Source organism: Eumetopias jubatus, unplaced genomic scaffold, assembly GCF_037043125.1.
Source record: "Eumetopias jubatus isolate StellerSeaLion01/CBP00866 unplaced genomic scaffold, mEumJub1_p1.0 scaffold_8, whole genome shotgun sequence".
NCBI classification, from domain to species: Eukaryota; Metazoa; Chordata; class Mammalia; order Carnivora; family Otariidae; genus Eumetopias; species Eumetopias jubatus.
Window position 1 is genome coordinate 9,394,843 of NW_028274814.1, and position 23,887 is coordinate 9,418,729.

General features: G+C 36.4%; 1 protein-coding gene across 2 annotated transcripts in view; it reads left to right on the top strand.

Annotated features, from left to right (window-relative positions):
• LOC114202982 (ATP-dependent zinc metalloprotease YME1L1) overlaps nucleotides 1-23,887 on the top strand; it is a 48,918-nt gene that overhangs the window by 20,517 nt on the left and 4,514 nt on the right. For both annotated transcript variants that reach the window (XM_088025497.1, XM_088025498.1), the window contains 11 exons: nucleotides 4,619-4,728; nucleotides 6,514-6,664; nucleotides 7,068-7,151; nucleotides 10,203-10,285; nucleotides 14,663-14,753; nucleotides 18,819-18,971; nucleotides 19,537-19,669; nucleotides 20,564-20,626; nucleotides 21,647-21,759; nucleotides 22,839-22,994; nucleotides 23,538-23,689. In XM_088025497.1, the coding sequence (XP_087881623.1) occupies nucleotides 4,619-4,728; nucleotides 6,514-6,664; nucleotides 7,068-7,151; nucleotides 10,203-10,285; nucleotides 14,663-14,753; nucleotides 18,819-18,971; nucleotides 19,537-19,669; nucleotides 20,564-20,626; nucleotides 21,647-21,759; nucleotides 22,839-22,994; nucleotides 23,538-23,689 (1,289 nt within the window). The remainder of the gene's footprint in view (nucleotides 1-4,618; nucleotides 4,729-6,513; nucleotides 6,665-7,067; nucleotides 7,152-10,202; nucleotides 10,286-14,662; nucleotides 14,754-18,818; nucleotides 18,972-19,536; nucleotides 19,670-20,563; nucleotides 20,627-21,646; nucleotides 21,760-22,838; nucleotides 22,995-23,537; nucleotides 23,690-23,887) is intronic.

Genomic DNA, 23,887 nt, shown 5'->3' on the forward strand with positions numbered 1-23,887 from the left:
GTGTGTGTGTGTGTGTGGAAGTCTGTCTCTGAAGACTGTGTATGAGCATTGAGGCCAAGGAGAAAAATAATGGATTTGAATCATACACTAAATGTACCCTGCTCACTCATTATAAGTCCATGCTTTGTAGTATAAATGTATTTACCACCTTGGTAGTTTTGAGGAAACCTGTCTACAATCAGTACTGATTACTGTATTCTCTTTACAATTACAACTGGATCAGCAAGAATCTTCACATGTTGAGGAAAACTTGTAACGTGAAAGAGAGGTGCCAAGTAGGGCACAGAGACCAGTAATGCCCTGAAAAAAAATGGTTAATGCAGAAGACAGAAGAATTCTTCAAGAAGGATGATATATTTACAAATGGAAGTCTTCATGGAAGACTTATAAAAACTGAGCATGTATTAGGGTATAAGGAATATCTTAATTTTCAGAAAGTTATAACCCAGGGATCAGGTTCTCTGATCATATAATATTGAAGTCAAATAACAGAAAATGTAGCTTAAAAAATTCCTAACTCTATGGAAATTTAAAGATACTTTTCTAAGTGTCTTGTGGCTGAGGGAAAGAGAAACTGAAATTACAGACAATTAGTAATGAACCACAGTGAAAATCAACATCAAAATCTTTGAGTTGAGGGCCAACTGATGCTTTGAGGGCATTGTATTAATTTATTAGGAAATAAGAAAGAAAAGAAAATGATTAAACATTCATTTTGAGAATTCTTTAAATGAAAGTGAGAAATTAATATGTATAAAACATTAAATGAATACAACACCAAGAAAGAGAGTTATACTTAAATGAACAGATTTAATTTGAGAAAACAAGAAAATAGAACTGTCTGATTAAAAACATTGAAAAAATGTTAGAAGTGAAAAGTGATAACAGCCACAGATAATGAAGATTTAAAACTTTTAAGAGTATGTATAAATAAAAATATGTTGAAATAGTTATCTAAGTTATAAATTAACAAATTTACTCAAGAAGAGAGATAAGACGATAACTATAAAATTTGAAAGATAATATTTTTCAAATATAACCCTGTTGCCCCAGAGGCACTTAGGCTCAGATGGTTTTATGGTTTATGTGTTCTGTTTTCCAGGACCAAAATAAAGAAAGAGGTAGAATAGGCTTTCCTGTTTATTCCACGAGATTACTGATACTAAAATATTAGCATAAAAAATATAATAGATCGCAATTTCACGTAATAATATAAATACAGAAACCCTAAATAAAATCTGAAAAAGGAAGTACAGAAATGTGCTTAAAAATATGATTAAGGAGGGCGCCTGGGTGGCTCAGTTGGTTAAGCGACTGCCTTCAGCTCAGGTCATGATCCTGGAGTCCCTGGATCGAGTCCCGCATTGGGCTCCCTGCTCAGCAGGGAGTCTTCTTCTCCCTCTGATCCTCCCCCCCCTCATGTGCTTTCTCTCTCTCATTCTCTCTCTCAAATAAATAAAATCTTTAAAAAATATATAAAAAAATAAAAAAATGATTAAGGAATATGAGTGATTTAATATTAGGAAATATGTTAATTTATGTTAATAGATTAGAAAAGAACAGTATTATTTCAAGTGTATGAAAAAGGCATGTGATAGATTTTAATTGTCACATTTCCTACAAAGTTGTAGAAAACTAGGAAGTTTTAAAATTTATTAAGGAAATCTATTAGATCTTATTAATATGGGAAATAAGATATGTATAGCCTGTTTTTGTTGATAATTTGGAAGTTTTAAACAGTGTGCTTTAAAAGGAGTTATAGAGGGCGCCTTGGTGGTTCAGTTGGTTAGGTGTCTGCGTTTGGCTCAGGTCATGATCCCAGGGTCCTGGATCGAGTCCTGCATCAGGCTCCCTGTTCAGTGGGAGCCTGCTTCTCCCGCTCCCTCTGCTTATGCTCTCTCTGTTTAAAATAAAATCTTTTAAAAAAAGGAGTTATAGAAGTTTATGGAAGGGGCAAAATTATAATTGTTTTTGCTTACCAGGTAATATGTTTGCTTACCAGAAAACTTAAGAAAATCAACTGTAAGGCCACTCTGGTATCATATAAGATAAATGCATAAAAATCAGTATCTTTCTTATATTCTAGCAACAGATTATATTTATAGTTTCTTGCAAACCCATTTAATCTTTTATCCTGACAAGAAACACACACACACACATATGCCTGTGAAACTTCACTGAAGGAAGTACAAGAGCTGAGTGAAATAAAATGAGAGAATGCCATAATCCTCTTTAAAAGGACTCGGTACTATAACAGTTTTAATTTACGTCCAGATTTATTAATTCCCTGCAACCCTGTTCAAAACCCTAAACACTTGCTATGAAAACCAAGAAGTTGATTTTAAACTTGGGCGTAAAATGGGGCACCTGGCAGGCTTAGTCAGTAGAACATCCAATTCTTGATCTGGGGTTGTGAGTTCAAGCCCCAAGTCAGGTATAGAGATTACTTAAAAATAAAAAAATAAAATAAAAAAATAAACTTGGGCCTAACGAGAATCAGATTCTTTTTTTAATCTTAAAAAAGTTGCAAATAGGTAAAGATCTGAACAAAGTTGAAAGTCAGTAGACTCCTTTTTTTTTTTTTTTTTTTTTTAAGATTTACTTATTTGGAGAGGAGAGGCAGAGGGAAAGGGAGAGATAGAATCCCAAGCTGATTCCATGCCCAGTGTGGAGTCTGACGTGCCCAATGTGGAGCTTGATGCAGGGCTCAATCCCATGACCCCGAGACCAGAACCTGAGCCGAAACCAAGAGTTGGACACTTGACTGACAGCCACCCAGGTGCCCCAGTAGACTCTTAAAATCACAGTTTGGGGGTGAGACTCTCTAATCAAAACACAATGCAGAAAATGCTAAAGATTAAAAGATAAAACTATATTAACTTTATAAATTGCTGCATACAAAGACATTAAAAGTTAGTATACATAGCATGCATCCTTTTATTCATGAAAATGGGAAAGGTTATGAGTGATTAACAATTTACTAAAGAAAATATTCAAGGAAAGTAGAAGTTTTTCAAAATTTTCCCTCATTTCTAATCTGAAATGCAAATTAAAACAAGACACTGCTTTTTGCCTATCAGATCTGTACAAATTAAAAAGTTTATAGGGACGCCTGGGTGGCTCAGTCAGTTAAGCAGCTGCCTTCAGCTCAAGTCATGATCCCAGGGTTCTGGGATCGAGTCCCACATCGCACTCCCTGTTCAACGGGGAGCCTGCGTCTCCCTCTGCCTGTTGCTCCCGCTGCTTGTGCTCTCTGACAAATAAATAAAATCCATAAAAAATTAAAAAATAAATAAAAATTATATTAATCTGTGTTGCAAAGGATGTGGAGTAAAGGATACTCCTATTCATCGGTGGGTGTATAAATCAATAACAGCCTTTTAGAGGGCAGTTTCTTAGTGTTAAAGAATTCAAACCTCATGGTTTCACTTTTAAGATTAGTCTACACATGCTGAAAGAATTTTAATTGAACGATTTTTAGCGATAAGAAAACAGGAAACAACTAATGTCCATAGTAGAAAAGTGGTTGAATATTCAAATTGCCATACACTGATAAATTGGAAAAATATTAACAGCCATTAAATTGAATGTACTGTCTGACCTGTTCTGAAATATCCATGATATATTTCTTGTTAAGTGCAAGAAGATAATTGAAAAAAATTATATACTATTTTTGTAGAAAGAGCATGTGTTTAAATACATAGAAGTATAGTCACGGAATTGTTTTTCAAAGCTTTTATTCTTTATTTTTATTTTTTTTCAAGATTTTATTTATTTATTTGTCAGAGAGAGAGAGTACAAGCAGGGGGAATGGCAGGCAGAGGGAGAAGCAGGCTCCCCACTGAACAAGGAGCCCGATGCAGGACTCGATCCCAAGACCCTGGGATCATGACCTGAGCCGAAGGCAGACGCTTAACTGAGCTATCCAGGCATCCCTTAGCTTTTATTCTTTAAAGCTTTTTTTTTTTAAGATTTTATTTATTTGTCAGAGACAGAGAGTACAAACGGGAAGCTGCAGGCAGAGGGAGAAGCAGACTCCCTGCTAGCAGGGAGCCCGGTATGGGACTTGATCCCAGGACCCTAGGATCATGACCTGAACCAAAGGCAGACGTTTAACTGACTGAGCCACCCAGGCATTCTTCAAAACTTTTATTCTTTCATTTAAAAACATTTTTTTAAGTAGACTCCATGCCCAGTGTGGAGCCCATTGCGGGCTTGCACTCACAACCCTGAAAACAAGACTTGAGCTGAAATCAAGGGTTGGACACTTAACTGACTGAGCCACCCACGCATCCCAGTCATGAAATTGCTAACAGTGGTCACTTCTGGGGAAGTGGGATTGGGATTTGAGGAATTAGACACTTTTATCTGATACTCATCACTGGGTTTGTTTTTTTTTTCACATTTTAAAATTACCAAGAGACTATACAGCTATTTTATAGATTCAATCCATTTTAATGACCTTAATTACCAGGGTAGTGAAATGTCAGGCAAAGGACTGTGTTAAAAAATAAGATAATAAATTTAGGATGTATGGGCTTGGTGTCAGTTTTGAATCCTAGTCATTTTTCTTATAAAAATGTACAACAAAAAGTAAATGTGATACTGTTCCATTCAGTTTTCATACAGTCTCGGGGTTTTAAAACTTTGAAATCAAGAACTCGACGTTTACAGTCCACCTCTGAAAGATTGACAGAGACGCAGCATATAACACCATCATTTGTAAAGGTAATTAGACATATTTTGTTGTTTGAAAAAGCAGTAATTTTCAGATTATTAAAATGAGAACATTCAATATCTGGTTTCTTTTATTGGTCAGTTGATTTTCTAAATGATTAATTACCTGTGTAATCATTACACCTACAACTCTTCTGAGTGCCCCAGTCATGTCTCTCCTTTGGCCTGTTAGACATCTCCTTTTGTTTTTTTCCTACACATCTACCTGTGTGTTCTCTAGAATAGCATCCGCCCAAGCTAGAAACCTGTTGATCAACTTTGATTTGTTCATCTTTTCTCTCCTGTCACATCCATTAATCATCACATCCATTAATCACTAAAGTCCTATTGATCCAGCCTCTTAAATATTTCTTAGATCTGTCTCTTTTCATTCCCAGTTCCACTGCATAGATGGAGTATAACAATTTCTTGCCTAAAGGACTCTAGTAAACATTCACTTAGTCTCCTTGCCTTTATTTTTTTTAAAGAATTTATTAGGGAGAGTGCACAGGGAAGGATGTTGGGGGGAGGGGCAGGGAGAGGGAGAGAGAGAATCTCAGGCAGACTGTGTACTGAGCGTGGAGCCCAACATGAGGCTTGATCTCACGACCCTGAGATCATGACCTGAGTGGAAGTCGAGTTGGATGCTTAACTTACTGAGCCACCCAGGCGCCCCTTAGTCTCCTTGCCTTTAGTTTTGTTACCTTCAGTCCAGCTTCCAGACTGCCACCAACCCACCATCTGTCTAAAATGTTTTAATGTAATATATTCCTCTGATTTATTGTCAGATTCCTGCTGTAGTATCCATTTGGCCTCTGCCTCATTTTTCTGTTATCTTTAATATGGCACCCCTTCTGAACCTCTACTCTACTTGTCTCTTGGCATTTTAAAGTCGTGTCATAAAAGATTGCTTGCAGTTCCTGAGTGCTAAAGCCTGTTATTTAATGGCTGTGTCAAATTGTTTATGCTGTGCATTTCCTTTGGTTTAGAAATCTTTAGAAATCCTATTTCTCTGTAATGCCTTTCCTGGCTTCCTGAGGTAGCATTTATTTTACCACCAGACCTAGAACCTCTTTTTTTTTTTTTTTTTTTAAGATTTTATTTATTGATTGATTTGAGAGAGAGAATGCATGCAAGCGGGAGAGGAGCAGGGTGGGGGAGGGAAAGAAAGGGGAAAAAATCTTCAGCAGACTCCTTGCTGAGTTCAGAGCCCAATGTTGGGCTTGATTCCATGACTCAGATCATGACCTGAGCCGAAAGCAAGAGTCAGATGCTTAACCAACTGAGCCACCCAGGCGTCCCCAGACCTAGAACTTCTAACGTAATATCAAAATGATTTCAAAAAATTAGTTATTTGTGTATCTCTCCCTAGTAGACTGAGAACATTCAGATCACTGGTTATTTATCTTTACATTTTCAGAATTTATACAAGGCCAAGTATATAAGTTACTCAGTAAACATTTAATAACTTAATGAGGTTTTTCCTCTAGTAGAGATAAAGGAGTGTGAACATCAAACCATTAGAACCCTAAGTCCACAGGTGACCTATTGTTTTCAGTATAGTATTCTTACAGAGAGTTTCTTTATATTAATTGATTGATGCAAGTGTAAGGTCCAAAGTTAGTTTCTTAGCCATTGATTAAGTAATTTATTGTTGAGTCTTAGTGTAATTCTTCTGATAGACAATAAAAATTAGAAATTCTAGAGTTTTTGAATGAATTTTTTTGTGAGTGATCATTATATTATTGGGCAGTGTTATCTATATAGTCACTACTGATGCATTGTTTGTGTATTTAGGGGTTCCTTTTGCGGGACAGAGGATCAGATGTTGAGAGTTTGGACAAACTCATGAAAACCAAAAATATACCTGAAGCTCACCAAGATGCATTTAAAACTGGTTTTGCAGAGGGTTTTCTGAAAGCTCAAGCACTAACGCAAAAAACCAATGGTAAGTTGATTCAACACCATATTTGGGAAGAATATCTAAAAGGAAGTCATAGTCCTACCTTTAAGTGATTACAAATATTTTTTCTAACAAGTATGCACCTTTTCATTGATTATATTCCATTATATTTGTAACTTAAGCTGTGTCAAAATGGAAAATCTGTTGGCACTCTCCCTTTTCTCAAATGAGAAGCAACATCAAGGACAGAAGCATGAGTGCCTTGATGAGGTTTTTGGTCACAGGGTGCTGAAAGGAAATCATGGCAATTATACAAAGGAATGCCAGGTTCCAAAACTGCATGTGATAGAATATGATTACCATCAATAACCTAACGCTTACTTTTCATCAAGCTGTCATTTGTCATTGTTGTCATTTGATTTAAGGTTGTTTTTTTTTTCTCCTCCAGATTCTCTGAGACGAACTCGTCTGATTCTCTTCGTTCTGCTGCTATTTGGCATTTATGGACTCTTAAAAAACCCATTTTTATCTGGTAAAGGCTCTTTTATCTGACTTTTTTTTTTAATCTTTTAAATACTCAATTTTTTTTTCATAGTTAGTCTGCCTTAGACTTAGGAGAGAGGAAGCATTTACCGTTCTGGCGTCTAGGCCTTTCTTTCCTAAGTCAACACTTCACAGATTGGGTCAATTTGACATTGCTTTTTTGCATTAAAGTAGAAAAGTTTTAATCTGTTATGGTTATATGCCATCTGCATTCTCAGGGCTCATTATATTTACATTGCTTTGTGGATTACAGGGAAAGTTCCTTCAGACACTGTACATGTTTCAAGTTTTATTTTTGAGACAATAATTAATATTTTGATAAAGTTCCAATGATTATGTTATAGCAAAAATGTTAGATTAGCTTCTATTAGTGGTTCGTTTTCTAGACTTTTAGAAAGTTATACCTGTCCAATTATAAAATTTAAAAAACATACAGAATTTTATAATAGCAATACAAAGTGAAATAGTCCCCTATTTCAAAGACACACTAATAAATTTGTGAAAATTTATGTATAATATATAAATATATAAAAATTTGGGATGCCTGGGTGGTTCAGTGAGTTAAGCATCTGTCTTCGGCTCAGGTCGTGATCCCAGGATGCTGGGTTCGAGCCCTACATTGGGATCCCTGCTCAGTGGGGAGTTTGCTTCTGCCTCTGCCTTGCCCCTCCTCCCACTTGTGTGCTTTCTCTCTCCCCTTCTCAAATAAATAAATAAAATCTTAAAAATATATATATACAAATTTAGTATAGAATTAAAAATTGCCTTAAATGAGTCTCATATTTTCTCAGTTTACCAGTCTAAAATGAATAATGGTGGTTCCTGTTGCTTTCTCAGCTCTTCAGTTTTTACCCTGGGTTCTCTATGGTCTTTATGATTGATTACTTTGAGAGAAAAAAACTGATATACAATTAAAGAATATCAGTTGATCTGAATCAGGACTTTATCTCAGAACTTGCATGTAACCCCAGTATTTTAAGTTTTTTGTGGAATAAAATCTGAGATAAGATTTTAGCATCCAGGAATACTATTTTTTATTTTATTTTTTTTTTAGAGATTTTATTTATTTGACAGAGAGAGCACAAGCAGGGGGAGCAGCAGGTAGGGAGAAGCAGGCTCCCGATGTGGGACTCGATCTCGGGACTTGATCCCAGGACCCTGAGATCTTGACCTGAGCCAAAGGCAGACGCTTAACTGACTGAGCCACCCAGGTGCCCCAGAATATTCTTTTTATAGCTAGAGTCATCTTTTGTCTCCTTATTTTCAAAACAGAACCAGTGTAGGGACACTGTATGATATTGGAAGGGTGGGATTAGCTGTGGTAATTATTTTATGTTTCTTAATTTCTTACATTAAGCAAAATACATATCAAAATATGAAGTGTATTACCTTATAATTTCTGATAAGTTTCAAGTGGTTTGGCTACAAATTTAATTTGCATTATTTATTAAGCCCATCTGTGTAGATCCTTGAATAAACAATTTAGTGGGCTAAAAGTATTAGTATCCATTGTAGAATTACTGTATTACATTTGCTCTTCCAACTTGTATTTTTTTTTTAAGATTTTATTTATTTATTTGACAGAGAGAGACACGAGGAGAGAGGGAACACAAGCAGGGGGAGTGGGAGAGGGAGAAGCAGGCTTCCCGCCAAGCAGGGAGCCCGATGTGGGTCTCAATCCCAGGACCCTGGGATCATGACGCGAGCCGAAGGCAGACGCTTAACAACTGAGCCACCCAGGCGCCCCTAACTTGTATATTCTTTTTTTCTTTTTTAAGATTTTATTTATTTATTTGACAGAGACACAGCGAGAGAGGGAACACAGCAGGGGGAGTGGGAGAGGGAGAAGCAGGCTTCCCGCGGAGCAGGGAGCCCGATGCGGGGCTCGATCCCAGGACCCTGGGATCATGACCTTAGCCGAAAGCAGACACTTAACGACTGAGCCACCCAGGTGCCCCCTTAACTTGTGTATTCTGATACGCTAAGTGTTTTCAACAAAACTCTATATTTTTGCCTATTGATTCTTTTTGCATCTAAATTTCTGTCTTAAAGACAATATTTTTTGTCTTCTGAGGAAAGTAGAAATTGCTCTATTTACTCAATATCTTTTCAGTAGGGAAGTTTAACCAAAGGGGAGAGATTTTTAAGAAAGCTTAGTAATAGTTCTCTGTAGTTCATTCTAAGTATTTTACTCTCCTTCCAAACTTTCACTTTCTTAATGATGTCATTACTGATATATATCATCTGAGGACAAGTAATAACAGTTGCTAGAGGAGGAGGCTACATGAAAAGTCAAATAATCTCTTTTAAGGTTTACCCTTTTTAAAAAAAAAAAAAAGGCAGTGCCAGTTCTTATGCTAGGTTTAAGGCAATGTATTTCATGGTGTGCATCCCTGACCAGTTTTATCAGGATAATTTAGGGTAATTGTTAAAAATGGAAACTCCTGGGGCACCTGGGTGGCTCAGTTGGTTAAGCGTCTGCCTTCAGCTCAGGTCATGATCCCGGGGTCCTAGGATCGAGCCCTGCATGAGGCTCCCTGCTCAGCAGGGAGTCTGTTTCTCCCTCTCTCTGCCTGCCACTCCCCCTGCTTGTACTTTCAATCTCTCTGTCAAATAAAGAAATAAAATAAAATCTTTAAAAACAAAAAACTGCAAACTCCTGGGCCTTTTCCTAAATATGAAAACCAGAAGTTCTGGACCATGGCCTGGGAACTTGCATTACTACATTTCTCAAGTGATTTTTAGGCACGGTGGAGTTTGAGAATGATTGGTGTAAATTTCTCTTGTTAGATATTATAGAAGAGGGAAATAATTTTTCATTTTAATTGGAAGGTATAAAGATGTCATTTTAATGTGAGTCATTTATTCCTTGAACATGGTCTAGAAATCCAGAAGATGTAGTTTCTATTACTTCACTATGAATTTATGTATGTAATACTTAAATGTATTTTTCTCTACTTTCTTATATCTGAATAATAACGTGGTTGGAATTTTATGAATCTATGAAATATATAAACATTTCTTTTTTTTTCTTCTTTAGTCCGCTTCCGGACAACAACGGGGCTTGATTCTGCAGTAGATCCTGTCCAGATGAAAAATGTCACCTTTGAACATGTTAAAGGAGTAAGTTAAAAAAATTTACCCTACTCTCTATTGTCTAATTATGTAAGGCCGGTATTTGATTTTAAAGGTGTAAAATAGAAAATAAATACATATTTGTCTCTACTTCCAGTTCCAGGCACTAAAACTCTTGTAATTCCCTAAGTGACAAGAGCATTAGGTTCATCTTTGGTTCTACAGTTTGGTCTTTGATCCCGATGTCTAACACAGGGCTTCTACGTCCCTAGGAATTTCCTGGGTGATTGCACTATCTTTTGTACTGAGGCCACTCTGGGTGGGCTCCTGAATTGGGGCTGGACACTAGAACAGACCAAGCCATGATTAGAACTTTGGACCTTTTAGCTTCACTGCATATTCTCCAGACCCCTTTTAGATACTGGGATAGAATAAATAAATCTCTGCATATAAGCAAACACTAGAGTGTGTTCAAAAGTGATGAAGTATTATGGGAGAAATATGGAGTGGCATAAAGAGGATTGGGAGTTTTGAGAGAAAGGTCACAATTTTAAATGGGGATATTCAGTGTATGATTGACTGAGAAGGTGACATTTGAGTGAAGATTTGAAGATGATAGACTAAAGCATGCATGTATTTTTCTATAAGATTTTATTTTTTATTTTATTTATTTATTTATTTTAAGATTTTTTTATTTATTTGACAGAGAGAGACACAGTGAGAGAGGGAACACAAGCAGGGGGAGTGCGAGAGCGAGAAGCAGGGGGTGCCCGATGTGGGGCTCGATCCCAGGACCCGGGGATCATGACCTGAGCCGAAGGCAGGCGCTTAACGACTGAGCCACCCAGGCGCCCCATAAGATTTTATTTTTAAGTAATCTGTACACCCAGTGTGGGGCTCGAACTTACAACCCTGAGATCAGGAATCACATGCTTTACTGACTGAGCCAGCCAGGTGTGCCTAAACCATGCATGTATTTGAGCAAAGAACACTTCTAGCCAGAGAAAGAGAAAAAGATCCTGAAGAATTAATGTGCCTGACTTGTTTGCTGACCAATAAAAAGGCCACTTTAATATGGAATAGAATGAGAGCTCTTCCTCTTTCCACACTCTGTTCCCTAACTATGCATAAACATTTTTCACAACCTTGACTATTAGGGAATTAAGTATCAGGGGTCACTATGATAGTTTTATACCAAGTATTCCTTCCCTTCCCTTTGCAATTTAAACAGCTGTGAACCCTTTTGGAGTTGCAGAAAGAAAATAATTGAGGAAGAGGTTGGTGCAGTGAGTATTTGAAAACTTGACTCATTAGTGCAGAGGGCTCTTCCCGTTTTGTTTAAGATGTGCAGTCAGCCTGCTCTACGTTGAACCTGTGCTGAGATTATGGTCAGCAAGGCATTCTTACTTTCTCCCTGCAATGTATAGACTTCATTACTCAGTATACTACACTTCTTTTGGAATGAGTCCAATTCTGATTACTAAACTAAAGAAGACATGCTGATAATACTAGAAATGGGGACATCACAAAGTTTTTAGATTGTCACAGTTTCCTATGCTAATCTAAACAAATATAATTACTGTTACAATTTTATATTGCTCTTATTGCTATAAAATCTAAATTTATGTAGACCAAAGTAATTTATAACATTTACCAAAATAGGTATGCCAGTAGGTGGTACGTGTGATCAGTTTTACCAAATCTTAAAGAGCTAGTATAGGAATGTCATTTCCTTGCCTAGAATTTCTGGTTATGTAGGAATAATTTTATATATAGCTGCCATAAAAATACTAATAAGTGCTTTTATAACTTTATTCATTGCCTTGTTCCCTAAACTATTTTCCTGTATAGATTTTATATACCTCAGTTGGGAATTTTCCTGACACAGAGTTTGGGCAGAGAAAATGTAGTTTGAGTAGTAGGTGACAGCTAATTTATTTTCCTTCTCCTTCAATTTAAAGTTATCTGTTACCTTGACCAAATGTACTTTGGCTTTCTTTTAGTATATGGATATCTTCGAATGTTTAAAAAGCTTATTTTAATAGATAAAGAGCCAAATCTCTTTTATGTGTATATATATATATTTTTTAACATTTTTATTTATTTGAGAGAGAGAGAGAGCAAGCACAAGTGGGGGGCGGAGCAGAGGGAGAAGGAGAAGCTGAATCCCGCTGAGCAGGGAGCCCAATGTGGGGCTCGATCCCAGGAGCCACCCAGGTGCCCCCCAAATCTCTTTATAAACATAAATTTTATTGAAGCTTAGTGTTCACACAAAACTGCACAAATCACAGATCTCTATCTTAATAAATTTTTACACAGTGAACTCAATATATTATTCGCACCCAGCTCAGGAAATAAAATATTACCAGAAACTTCCTAGTGTCCCTTTTTCCCACTGGAAGCATAATCGTTGTTCTGTCTCATAACGCACATTAATTTGGCTTGCTTTTGAATTTTACATAGTGTATATGGCTTCTTTCACTCAACATGACGTTTGTGAGATCCATCCATGTTTTTACATGAAGTTGTACTTCATTCATTCCCATTGCATAGTATTCTATGGATATCACAATATTGTATATTCCACATTAGGTAGACATTGGGTTGTTTCTAGTGTTGGCCTAAAGAGTGCTATTGTGAATTTTTTTTACATTTTTTACGTTTCTTGGTGAACATATGTACGCATTTCTCCTTAAAGTTTAACTTTACATTTTATTAAGTTTTAATAATGTAATCAATAACTTTCAAACACTATTCTAAGCCTAATTTAAAAAACTGTTTACTCTTTAATGATTGTATACTTCCTAGAAATAGTCCTAGAAAATTATCTAGGAATCTAAGAGAGTCATGAGTTTAATTCTAGTTTTTCATAATGCCCTTCAGCCCAGAGATGTTTCATGTTTTAGCACACTTCTTGTCAGGTAGTTTCTTTTTAACCCTGACCAATGTACTTGAGTTCTTTTTTTCCCACTGAGAACTATTTAAAGTTGTCTAACGTAGGGTTGCATATTGGCTGCAAATGTATTATTAGGCCAGTGTAATTCAAAATAAATACATGAAAGTACACACATAAATGTGCTTTTAATTTTAATTGATAGCTAACATTTTTAATGATGTCTTTTTTTTTTCTTGAAAAATTGAAGTCTAGAACACTAGGTCTATATTCTGTGGTAGAGCCAAGTCTTGGTGGTTTGTCCTCTCTAAGGGTCTTTGCTTTCCAATTCAGCATACTGCCACCACTATTATTTTATATCTGGTCTTCTGCAGTCGTCTTTGATATCATTCTGGCTCTAGGTACTTGTATTTGTTACTTCTGGTTGTATGCTAACTAATTTCTGATAGGCAGCTTTTTTTTTTTTAAAGATTTATTTATTTGAGAGAGAGAGAGAGAGACATGGAGAGAGAGAAGCAGATCTGCCGCTGAGTGGAGAACCTGATGTAGGACTGGATCCAGGGACCCTGAGATCATGACCTGAGCCGAAAGCAGACGCTTAACCAACTGAGCCAGCCAGGCGCCTCTGATAGGCAGCTTTCTTAATCTTATATCAGAGTTTTTAAAGTTGAGCTAATATTCTACATGCCATCTTTGTTGACCAGATTGGGCTTTATTTTTGCGAGAGACCTTAATTCTACATGGTTTTTGTATTGGGGGATTAAATCTTTTGAACTTTTTTTGCCAGAACCATTTACAAAGCAATATCAGTGCACTTTGGCTTAATTTTAGTCTCCACCCTTTGGCATTTGTAAGGAACTAAGTCATTTATAATCTAGTGGTAATTCCTTATAATGAAAATAATCTAATAATCATAAATTAATGTTATAACTTAAACACAGACTCCCTTTTCATTGATATATATTAAGCTCACATAATTTGCCCTTGAAGCTTATAAACCAGGTCAAAAGTTCTGGATTTGAAATTTGGTAGGTTAGTCTTTCTGTTTATACCAAATGCCACTGACACATTTAACTAGAATTGTGAATGTAAGTCCTTGTTAACTGAGGGAAGCACTACTTGAAAATGTAAGAAGTTGGGGCGCCTGGGTGGCTCAGTTGTTAAGCCTCTGCCTTTGGCTCAGGTCATGATCCCAGGGTTCTGGGATCTAGCCCCGCATCGGGCTCCCCGCTCTGCGGGAGGCCTGCTTCTCCCTCTCCCACTCCCCTGCTTGTGTTCCCTCTCTCGCTGTGTCTCTCTCTGTCAAATAAATGAATAAAATCTTAAAAAAAAAAAGTAAGTTAAGAATTTTTTTGTTGAAATATGTAAGGAGACCGCATAATTGGCAGAAAGAGTCGGGTGAAATCCCTTTTGTGTGTGCATTTATAAGGGAGCCTTCAAGTTAATTTCCAGTTAAATTTACTATTTTCAAAGAGGAGGCCTTGATAATCTAATCATTACTTAGAATTGTTTGATAAATTATATCACTTTAGGTGGAGGAGGCTAAACAAGAACTACAGGAGGTTGTTGAATTCTTGAAAAATCCACAAAAATTTACTGTGCTTGGAGGTAAACTTCCAAAAGGTAAGATATCTTCCCTTTACCATGACTTGGCATCAAAAAAATACTGTAATCCATTACTAATTTAATCTTTACCGGATTTAAAAGCTTAAAGTTTAGTTCTTAATTGCTATTTTACAAATAAGTCTTCATTCTGAACATAACTTTGAATAACCTTTTTTGAGGGGAAGGGGATTTTGAGTTTTGTTACAATTTCAGTTGTGAGAATAGTGCAGAGAACTCTCTGTACTCTTAACCAAACTCAACAGTTTTTTAGCACTTTGTCCCATTTGCTCACTTTCTTTACAGAAATGTATTTTTTTTAAAGATCTTATTTATTTATTTGACACAGAGAGACACAGCGAGAGAGGGAACACAAGCAGGGGGAGTGGGAGAGGGAGAAGCAGGCTTCCCGCGGAGCAGGGAGCCCAATGTGGGGCTCAATCCCAGGACCCTGGGATCATGACCTGAGCTGAAGGTAGATGCCTAACGACTGAGCCACCCAGGCGCCGCTACATAAATGTATTTTTAAACTGTTTAAGAGTAAATTGTAGATACCATGCTCCTTTAACCCCAAATACCTCGTTAATGTATTTCCTATAAATAAGAATATTCTGTTACTTAACTCCAATATAGTTATTTTTTTTAAAGATTTTATTTATTTATTTCACAGAGAGAGACACAGCAAGAGAGGGAACACAAGCAGAGGGAGTGGGAGAGGGAGAAGCAGGCTTCCTGCGGAGCAGGGAGCCCAATGCGGGACTCGATCCCAGGACCCTGGGATCATGACCTGAGCCGAAGGCAGATGCTTAACAACTGAGCCACCCAGGCGCCTTTCCAATATAGTTATTAAAATGAGGAAATTTAACATGGTTTCAGAACTATGATAAAATTCAGTTATATTCAAATTTCTGCATTTCTCTTAATAATATCTTTTGTAGTGGGGACCTCCCATCCCCCACCCCAACCCTAGGTTTAGACTCAGTCCAGGTTTACACATTTAGATTTTTCTTTAACCCTTTTTTTTAAATCAATTTCTTTTAGAGAAAGAGGGAGAGAGGTAGAGCAGGTGGGGGGAGGGGCAAAGGGAGAGAGAGAGAGAATCCTCAAGCAGACTCCCTGCTGAGTGCAGAGCAGCCATGGGGCTCAATCCCAGGAGCCTGAGAGCATGACCTGAGCCAGAACCAAGGGTTGGCTGCCTAACCTACTGAGCCACCCAGGCACCCTTAGATTTTTCTTTAACCTGAAAAAATTCCTCAGCCTGCCAATCTATCTATCTATTTATTTATTTATGTGAGAGAGTGGGCACACATGCAAGCTCAGGAGTTGGTCTGGGGGAGGGCAGAGGAGAGAGAATCTAAATCAGACACTGAGTGTGGAGCCCCATGTGGGGCTCAATCTTAACGACCCTATCGTGATCTGAGCCGAAGTCAGATGTTTAACTGACTGAGCCACCCAGGCCCCCCTCCTCAGCCTTTTCTTATGGGAGTGTGTGTGGGTCTTTCATGACCTTAAAAGTTATGCAGAATACATACTAATTTGTGGAATGTTCCTCAGTTTGTCTTTGTCTCATGTTTTCTCACAGTTAATATGATTTTTAATGACTGTTGTGATTTATAATAAGAAATACATATTTACTCTTAGTCCCATTCTTGTAGTTTCATAGTGATGACAGCAATAGATTTGTCTTCTGTTGTGTTGATGAGGCGACTTTTAGAACACACTTAAGGTTAGGAGCTGGTTGCCAGGAGAATCAACCATGTGATTAGAGGGCTGGAACTTTCAGTCTTACCCTCCTGGCTGGAGGCTGAGTCAGTCATGTCTATGTAATGAGGCCTCCATTAAAACCCAAAAGGATAGAATTCACAGAGCTTCTAGGTTGGTGAACATGTAGAGATGTGGGAAGAGCGGCATATCTAGAGAGGGCATAGCAGCTCAGCAGTACTTTTCCCTTTCCTTGCCCTATGCATCTCTTCCATCTAACTGACTGTTCCTGAGTTGTACCCTTCTATAATAAACCAGTAATCTAGTAAGTAGAATGTTTCTCTGAGTTCTTTGAGCTATTCTAGCAAATTAATCAAATCCAAGGAAGGGGTCACTGGGACCTCCTATCTATGATCTGTCAGTCAGAAGCACAGGTAACAACCTGGTCTTGCAGATGACATGGGGAGGGGTGGGGATAGAGGCAGTCTTTTGGGACCAAGTCCTTAACTTACAGTATTTGATGCTATCTCCAGGTAGGTAGCGTCAGAATTGAGTTGAATATTAAGATGCCCAACTGGTGTTGGAGAATTGTTTGTTGGTGTGAGGGAAAACCATATGCTGGAACTGGGTATAAGATTGTAATGACTTTGTGGTGTCCTTGTAGTATATGATTGTACTATACTTTAATCACTTATATTAAACTTTTATGGTTTCCAATGTTTTGCTCTTAAAAATTAGCAGTGTGAGGCCTGGGCAAAATGTGTGAAGGGGAAAGGGAGAAACATGCTTCCAGTTGTTGAATAGGTAAGTCAGAGGAATAAAAGGCATAGGAAATATAGTCAGTGATACTGTAATAGTGTATGGTGACAGATGGTAGCTACACTTGAGGTGAGCACAGCATAATGTATAAACTTGTCAAATCACTGTGTTGTACATCTGAAATTAATCTAACTGTGTATCAACTATATTCAAACAGTTTTTAATTAAAATAATAAAATCAGCACTGTGATGATCATCTTAATATCTCAAGGCTTTGCCCACATGCTTAATTATCTCCTTAGAATAAATTCTAGATTTACTTGTTTATTTATTATTATTCTAGATTCCAATTCTAGAAATGGAATTGGTGAGTTGAAGGGGGGACTCATATTTAAGGTTTGTTTTTATACTGCCTGCTATCTCTACTGACAATGTTCAGCAGTATATAAAAATGTTTGCATGAGGGGGTGCCTGGGTGGCTCAGTGGTTAAGCGTCTGCCTTCAGCTCAAGTCATGGTCCCAGAGTCCTGGGATCAAGCCCCGCATCAGGCTCCCTGCTCCGAGGGAAGCCTGCTTCTCCCTCTACCACTCCCCCTGCTGTGTTCCGTCACTCACTGTGTCTCTGTCAAATAAATAAATAAATAAAATCTTTAAAAAAAAAAAAAAGATAATTCAATGGGAAAAGAACAATCTTTTAAAAAAAATATTTGCATGAATCTCTGCTAATTTAGGATTCATTTATTAAAGTCAATACTATAACATCATAAAGAGGACGTTTAATGTCATAAAGTAGTACACTTTTTCTAATCACAAGGGGTATTTTATAAAATTGTGGGAAACTTCTCAGGTACCAAAATAGATCCTACAGAAATTGATATGATGATTTAAACCAGCTAAGAATAACAATAACATGGTAATACAAGAGGATAGTCTTAAGGGTATTTTCCAGCAACTTTCCTTTAAAAAGAATTTTATGTTAAAATATAGCATTAATATGGGGTTTTTTTTACCTTTTTAAATGAAAAAATGAAAAGTGGAAACCAGAGAATTCTGTTATTCCCACTTATGAAAAACATACTGCTGTTACAAAAATTTTCAAATATATGGAATAGTTACAAAACTGTAGACATTACTTTATACATCTAATTTACTTTGCTGTGTATCACCTGAGACTAAGGACATTATCCTAAAGAGAATAATTTATTCTACCAAATAAAACTAAATACTATTTCCTTAATATCTTGTACTCCAGTATTTTTTCAAATTTTCATCAGATGTCCCTAGAATTTCTTAAAATGTTTTTTATGGAAGAGCATCAAGTCAAGGGTTCATGTGTCACATTTGGTTGTTTAATCTCTTAATCTGTGTTTATTCACATAAATTTATTTTATTTAGTGATAAATAAGTTTATTCCATTCTCTCAAGATAGAAATGGTAGAGAAAAATTAGTTTTGAAGATCCTGAAGTGAATCATTACTAGAGACGTATGTTTTGTTTCAAAATATTGGTCATGTGCCTTCAACCTCAAAACTGTATATACATTAATTAATAACTTTGTTTTATAGGTTCACATCAGGTTTATTTTTATTTTTTAATTTGAGTCATTCTATTTATTTTTTCTTTTAGGAATACTTTTAGTTGGACCACCAGGGACAGGGAAGACACTTCTTGCTCGAGCTGTGGCTGGAGAAGCTGATGTTCCTTTTTATTATGCTTCTGGATCAGAATTTGATGAAATGTTTGTGGGTGTGGGAGCCAGCCGTATCAGAAATCTATTTAGTATGTTTTAATGTATCTTTCATATAATAACGAAATTTTGTTAATTTAAGGGAAAGAGGGCTTCTTACCCTTTATTTGCTACTTGATTATTTGATAGCTGACCTAGCCATTGTGGGGTTTTGGTTTTAGGTAATTTAATGTGTGAGCTAAAACAGAACTGTACTTTTTCCCCAAATAGAAGAGGTAGAAGTGTTAGATGAGGTTGGGGCCTGTTGAAAAGCTGGGTTTTTGTTGTTGTTGTCCTTTTTATCTTATTCATCAATTCGATAGTATGTAATTAAAGAATAATTAGCCTCCAATCTGATTGCATATGGTTTGTACAGTGAAAGAATGAATACTCAGTTGTTTTTATTATATATCATTTTCTATGGTACAGTTTTTTTTCCCAAGGCTACTGTTCTTGTATCAGTTCTAAAGGAAAAAAAGATCTCCTTTTGTGTATTTTCTCCTTAATGAATGTCTTCTGTTGGCTTTTGACAGTCTTACAGGTTTTTAATACTTACATGATTTTGTTCAAAAAGCATTGATTTCATTAAACTTATTTGAATCTTTTCTCTTTTCCTAGGGGAAGCAAAAGCAAATGCTCCCTGTGTTATATTTATTGATGAATTAGATTCTGTTGGTGGGAAGCGAATTGAGTCTCCAATGCACCCATATTCAAGGCAGACTATAAATCAACTTCTTGCTGAAATGGATGGGTAATTGAATCTTCCTCTGTCTTTGGGATATGGTGATATATTTGGTAACATTCAAGAAATAGCGGGGTGTCTGGCTGGCTCAGTCAGCGGAGCATGCAGCTCTTGATCTCATAGTTGGGTGTTTGAGCCCCACATGGGGTATAGAGATTTCTAGAAAGAAAGAAATAGAAAAAAATGTAGGCAACAGAGTAGTCCCTGTGGAAGAAGTCAAGACAAGCTGCATTCTCTGTATTGTGTTCTTTCCATTACTAATGGGGTGATTGACATATCAGCTCTTCTTAATTGGTGATCTCTATACCTTTTTTCATTAATTGTATGATGACAGGAAAGTGATGATTCCAGTTGAGAATACTAGTCTGTTTGGAGATGTAAAGAGTGTATGCTGGTTCCTACACAATTTGTGACTAGGTATTAGTGTTGTAGTAGATTAAAAGTTTGCATCAGTTTTTGTAATACAAAGAGCAAGATGTGGGGTTGCTTTGAAAGAAGGAAAAACTTCTTAAAACCATATAAGACATTTTGGAACCGAACAGGAAGTCTAGGAGCAAATAATTTGAATTGGTAAACTTGAGAATAATTTTTCACAAATGAGTCAGGTACCCAAGTCTTTTCTGTCAGGTCATGTCTTCCTAAGTAGAACAAATACTGTGAAGGCATATAATCAGAGATGACTTTGTGATTTATTATTAGCAGTTTTATTGAAGTGTACTGGCCTAATAACATTTGTTCCTTTTAAAAAATAATAGAGATGTCTTATCACTTTAGGTATAAAAAAGATCAGTCCCTCTTCTTTGCTGTTACTAAGTTTAATGATAAACAGTTTTGTGTAGAGCATTTCTATATGTGTACTTTTTTAATTTTCAGTGAAATGTTACTTTTTTTCTTTTTTAATAGTTTTAAACCCAATGAAGGAGTTATCATAATAGGAGCCACAAACTTCCCAGAGGCATTAGATAAGTACGTATTAAAAGACTTTTGACAAGTACTGATGCATACTGAACCATGGATGAACTTTAAAAGAGAAAGAAGCTCATCACAAAATATCACATATGATTCTTTTCATATGCAATGTCCAGAATAAACAAATCGGTGGCAACAGAAAGTAGATTAGTGGTTGCCAGAGGGTGGGAAGAATGGAGAGTTGGTGGTGCGTGACTGTTGGTGGCTGTGGGGTTTCTTTTGGGGTGGGGGAATAAAAATATTCTTGAGTTAGATTGTTGATAATTGCACAACTCTGAATATATTAAAAACCACTGGATTATCTACTTGAGATTCTGTGATATGTGATTTAAATTTCAGTAAAGTCGTTAAAAGAAACTTCTGACAACTTTATATCACAGAATTTGGGGATGGTGGAGAGCATTTTTAAAATAAAATTTATTATAGTTTTTAAAATTTTTGATTTTATCATAGAAGTTACTCATATTTTAATTTGATCTAATAGTTTTATCTTTGCCTAAGTCTGTAGTTTAACATTCTATACTTAGAGCAGTTGTGATAGGAAGCTATCACAGTGTAGCTCTCATAATGGACTGCTCTAGAATTATTTTTTCTTGAGTGACTGGCTTGCATGTTTTTGTTTATGAGGGTTGTGTATTACCTGTCTCTATCAGCCTTTGTTCTCCTTCTGGTTATTGAAACTGTTACTTAAGTCATGTTTTACAAGGAGTTATCTGAATATTTATGTTCAAAACTCCAGTCTAGAGTGGAAATAGGTGATGGGGATTAGGGAGTGCACCTGTCATGATGAGCACTGGGTGATGTGTGGAATTGTTGAATTACTATAATGTATACCTGAAACTAATATAGCACTGTATATTAGCTGTCCTGGAATTAAAATAAAACCCAAAACTCCAGTCTAACCTCTGGTTGCCATTATCCTTCCATCTTGACTTTAAGAGTGTCAGTCCTATTTAATTTGACCTTCAGCATACTCAGATTATTAATTTATATTTTCTTCTTATATTCTCCCTTTAGTGCCTTAATACGTCCTGGTCGTTTTGACATGCAGGTTACAGTTCCAAGACCAGATGTAAAAGGTCGAACAGAAATTTTGAAATGGTATCTCAATAAAATAAAGTTTGATCAGTGTAAGTCTGATTCCAATAATAAACTTTATTATTATCTCTATAAAATGGTAATATTTCATTCTGCCGTTTGTGGTTCTTACTTGACAAATGTCTCAAAAGACCAGTTTTTTATATGTCCTTTTTTTTTTTTTAAAGATTTTATTTATTTGACAGACACAGTGAGAGAGGGAACACAAGCAGGAGGAGTGGGAGAGGGAGAAGCAAGCTTCCCACAGAGCAGGGAGCTGGATGTGGGGCTTAGTCTCAGGATCCTGGCATCATGACCTGAGCTGAAGGCAGATGCTTAACAACTGAGCCACCCAGGCGCCCCTTATATGTCCTTTTTAAAAAGTTTCTATCTTGGGGTACCTGGGTGGCTCAGTCTGTTAAGCAGCTGCCTTTGGCTCAGGTTGTAATCCCAGGGTTCTGGGATTGAGCCCTGAATAGGATTTTCTGCTCAGCATTTTGTAAATGTACATTTTATAAATGTACATATACTACTTATGTATAAAGTATTTCAAGATGAAATTCAGAAAACAAAATGTCTTTTTTTTTAAAAAAGATTTTATTTATTTGTTGGACAGAGATAGCAAGAGCAGGAACACAAGCAGGGGTAGTGGGAGAGGGAGAAGCAGGCCTCCCGCCGAGGAGGGAATCCAATGCGGGGCTCAATCCCAGGACCCTGGGATCATGACCTGAGCCAAAGGCAGACACTTAACTGAGCCACCCAGGTGCCACAATAAACTGTTGTCTGAGTATACATTTTCAGTTTGTGCTTAGGCTAGTAACAGTTTAGGTTATAATTTGAAGGTTTATAAATCAAGTCTGGCAACTCTGAATTTCTTTGGTTTTTTGTTTGTTTTTTTTTTTTCCACAAAGTTCTTTTAAGAACTACTGTGATTTGTCCCAGTGGTAGTTTTAATGATATATTTAATGGCAATTTTGGCTTTTTCCTTTAGAAAAGTAAGTTTATTTTGTAGTTACAGTGAAATAAATATTTTAAGTTCTAGTTCAGGATAGCTGTTTTCTTTTTTCTTTTGGAATGCGAGTTGTTTGTGAAGAGTTGTTTTGGAATTTTAATATTGTATTTGTCTATGTAGCTGTTGATCCAGAAATTATAGCTCGAGGTACTGTTGGCTTTTCTGGAGCAGAGTTGGAGAATCTTGTGAACCAGGCTGCATTAAAGGCAGCTGTTGATGGAAAAGAAATGGTTACCATGAAGGAACTAGAGTTTTCCAAAGATAAAATTCTAATGGGTAGGTTTTCTCTCCCCTTTTTTCTTTTTCCCTTACACTGTTCATTATGTTAGAGAATAAATTCTTTTTGAGAAAAAGTTTATAAAAAAGAAAGGTACAGGAGCAAGAAAATACATACTCAAAAATAGCCACACAATTGGGCCTCTTACAGAACAAAATAGAGTTTATATGATTATACTCTTTGGGGGCAGGGGGTGCCCATGTGTTTCCTCTTGTCTGATATTGCTGATAAAAGAATAATTTTACTAATTTTCAGTATTTGATTTTAAATCTTGAATTGGCTTCAGAACAGGTTAGTTATGACATTTCTTCTTTAAATTTATTTTCTGTAAATAGAATTAAACTTTCCTTGTTGATAGTAGGGAGTAAGATGACAGCTCTTATGATTTTGGTTGTCATTTGTCAAGTTATTGTGGTTTAAAATATTTGTTAATGATATTAAGTCATGTCACTCTAAGAGTTACTTAGAGGCAAGTGGGTTTCATTCATCTAAATATACTTTCCTTACGGAATAATTTTATTCAGTTAAATTTTTATCCTTAGGACCTGAACGCAGAAGCGTGGAAATTGATAACAAAAACAAAACCATCACAGCATATCATGAATCTGGTCATGCTATTATTGCATATTACACTAAAGATGCAATGCCTATCAACAAAGCTACAATCATGCCACGAGGGCCAACACTTGGACATGTAAGTATCTTATAGTTTTTTTTCTTTTCTTTCAAGTAACACTCTCCAAAAACTTATGTAGGAAATTATTGATGAAAATAATTAAAAAGAAAATTCAACTAATTCCTAAGTTTGTGGAGAACTTTCTTCTTTAACATTCTGAACCATTGTGAAATCAGAGATACTGGTGAAACATCTGCTAATAAAGAATGCTAATAT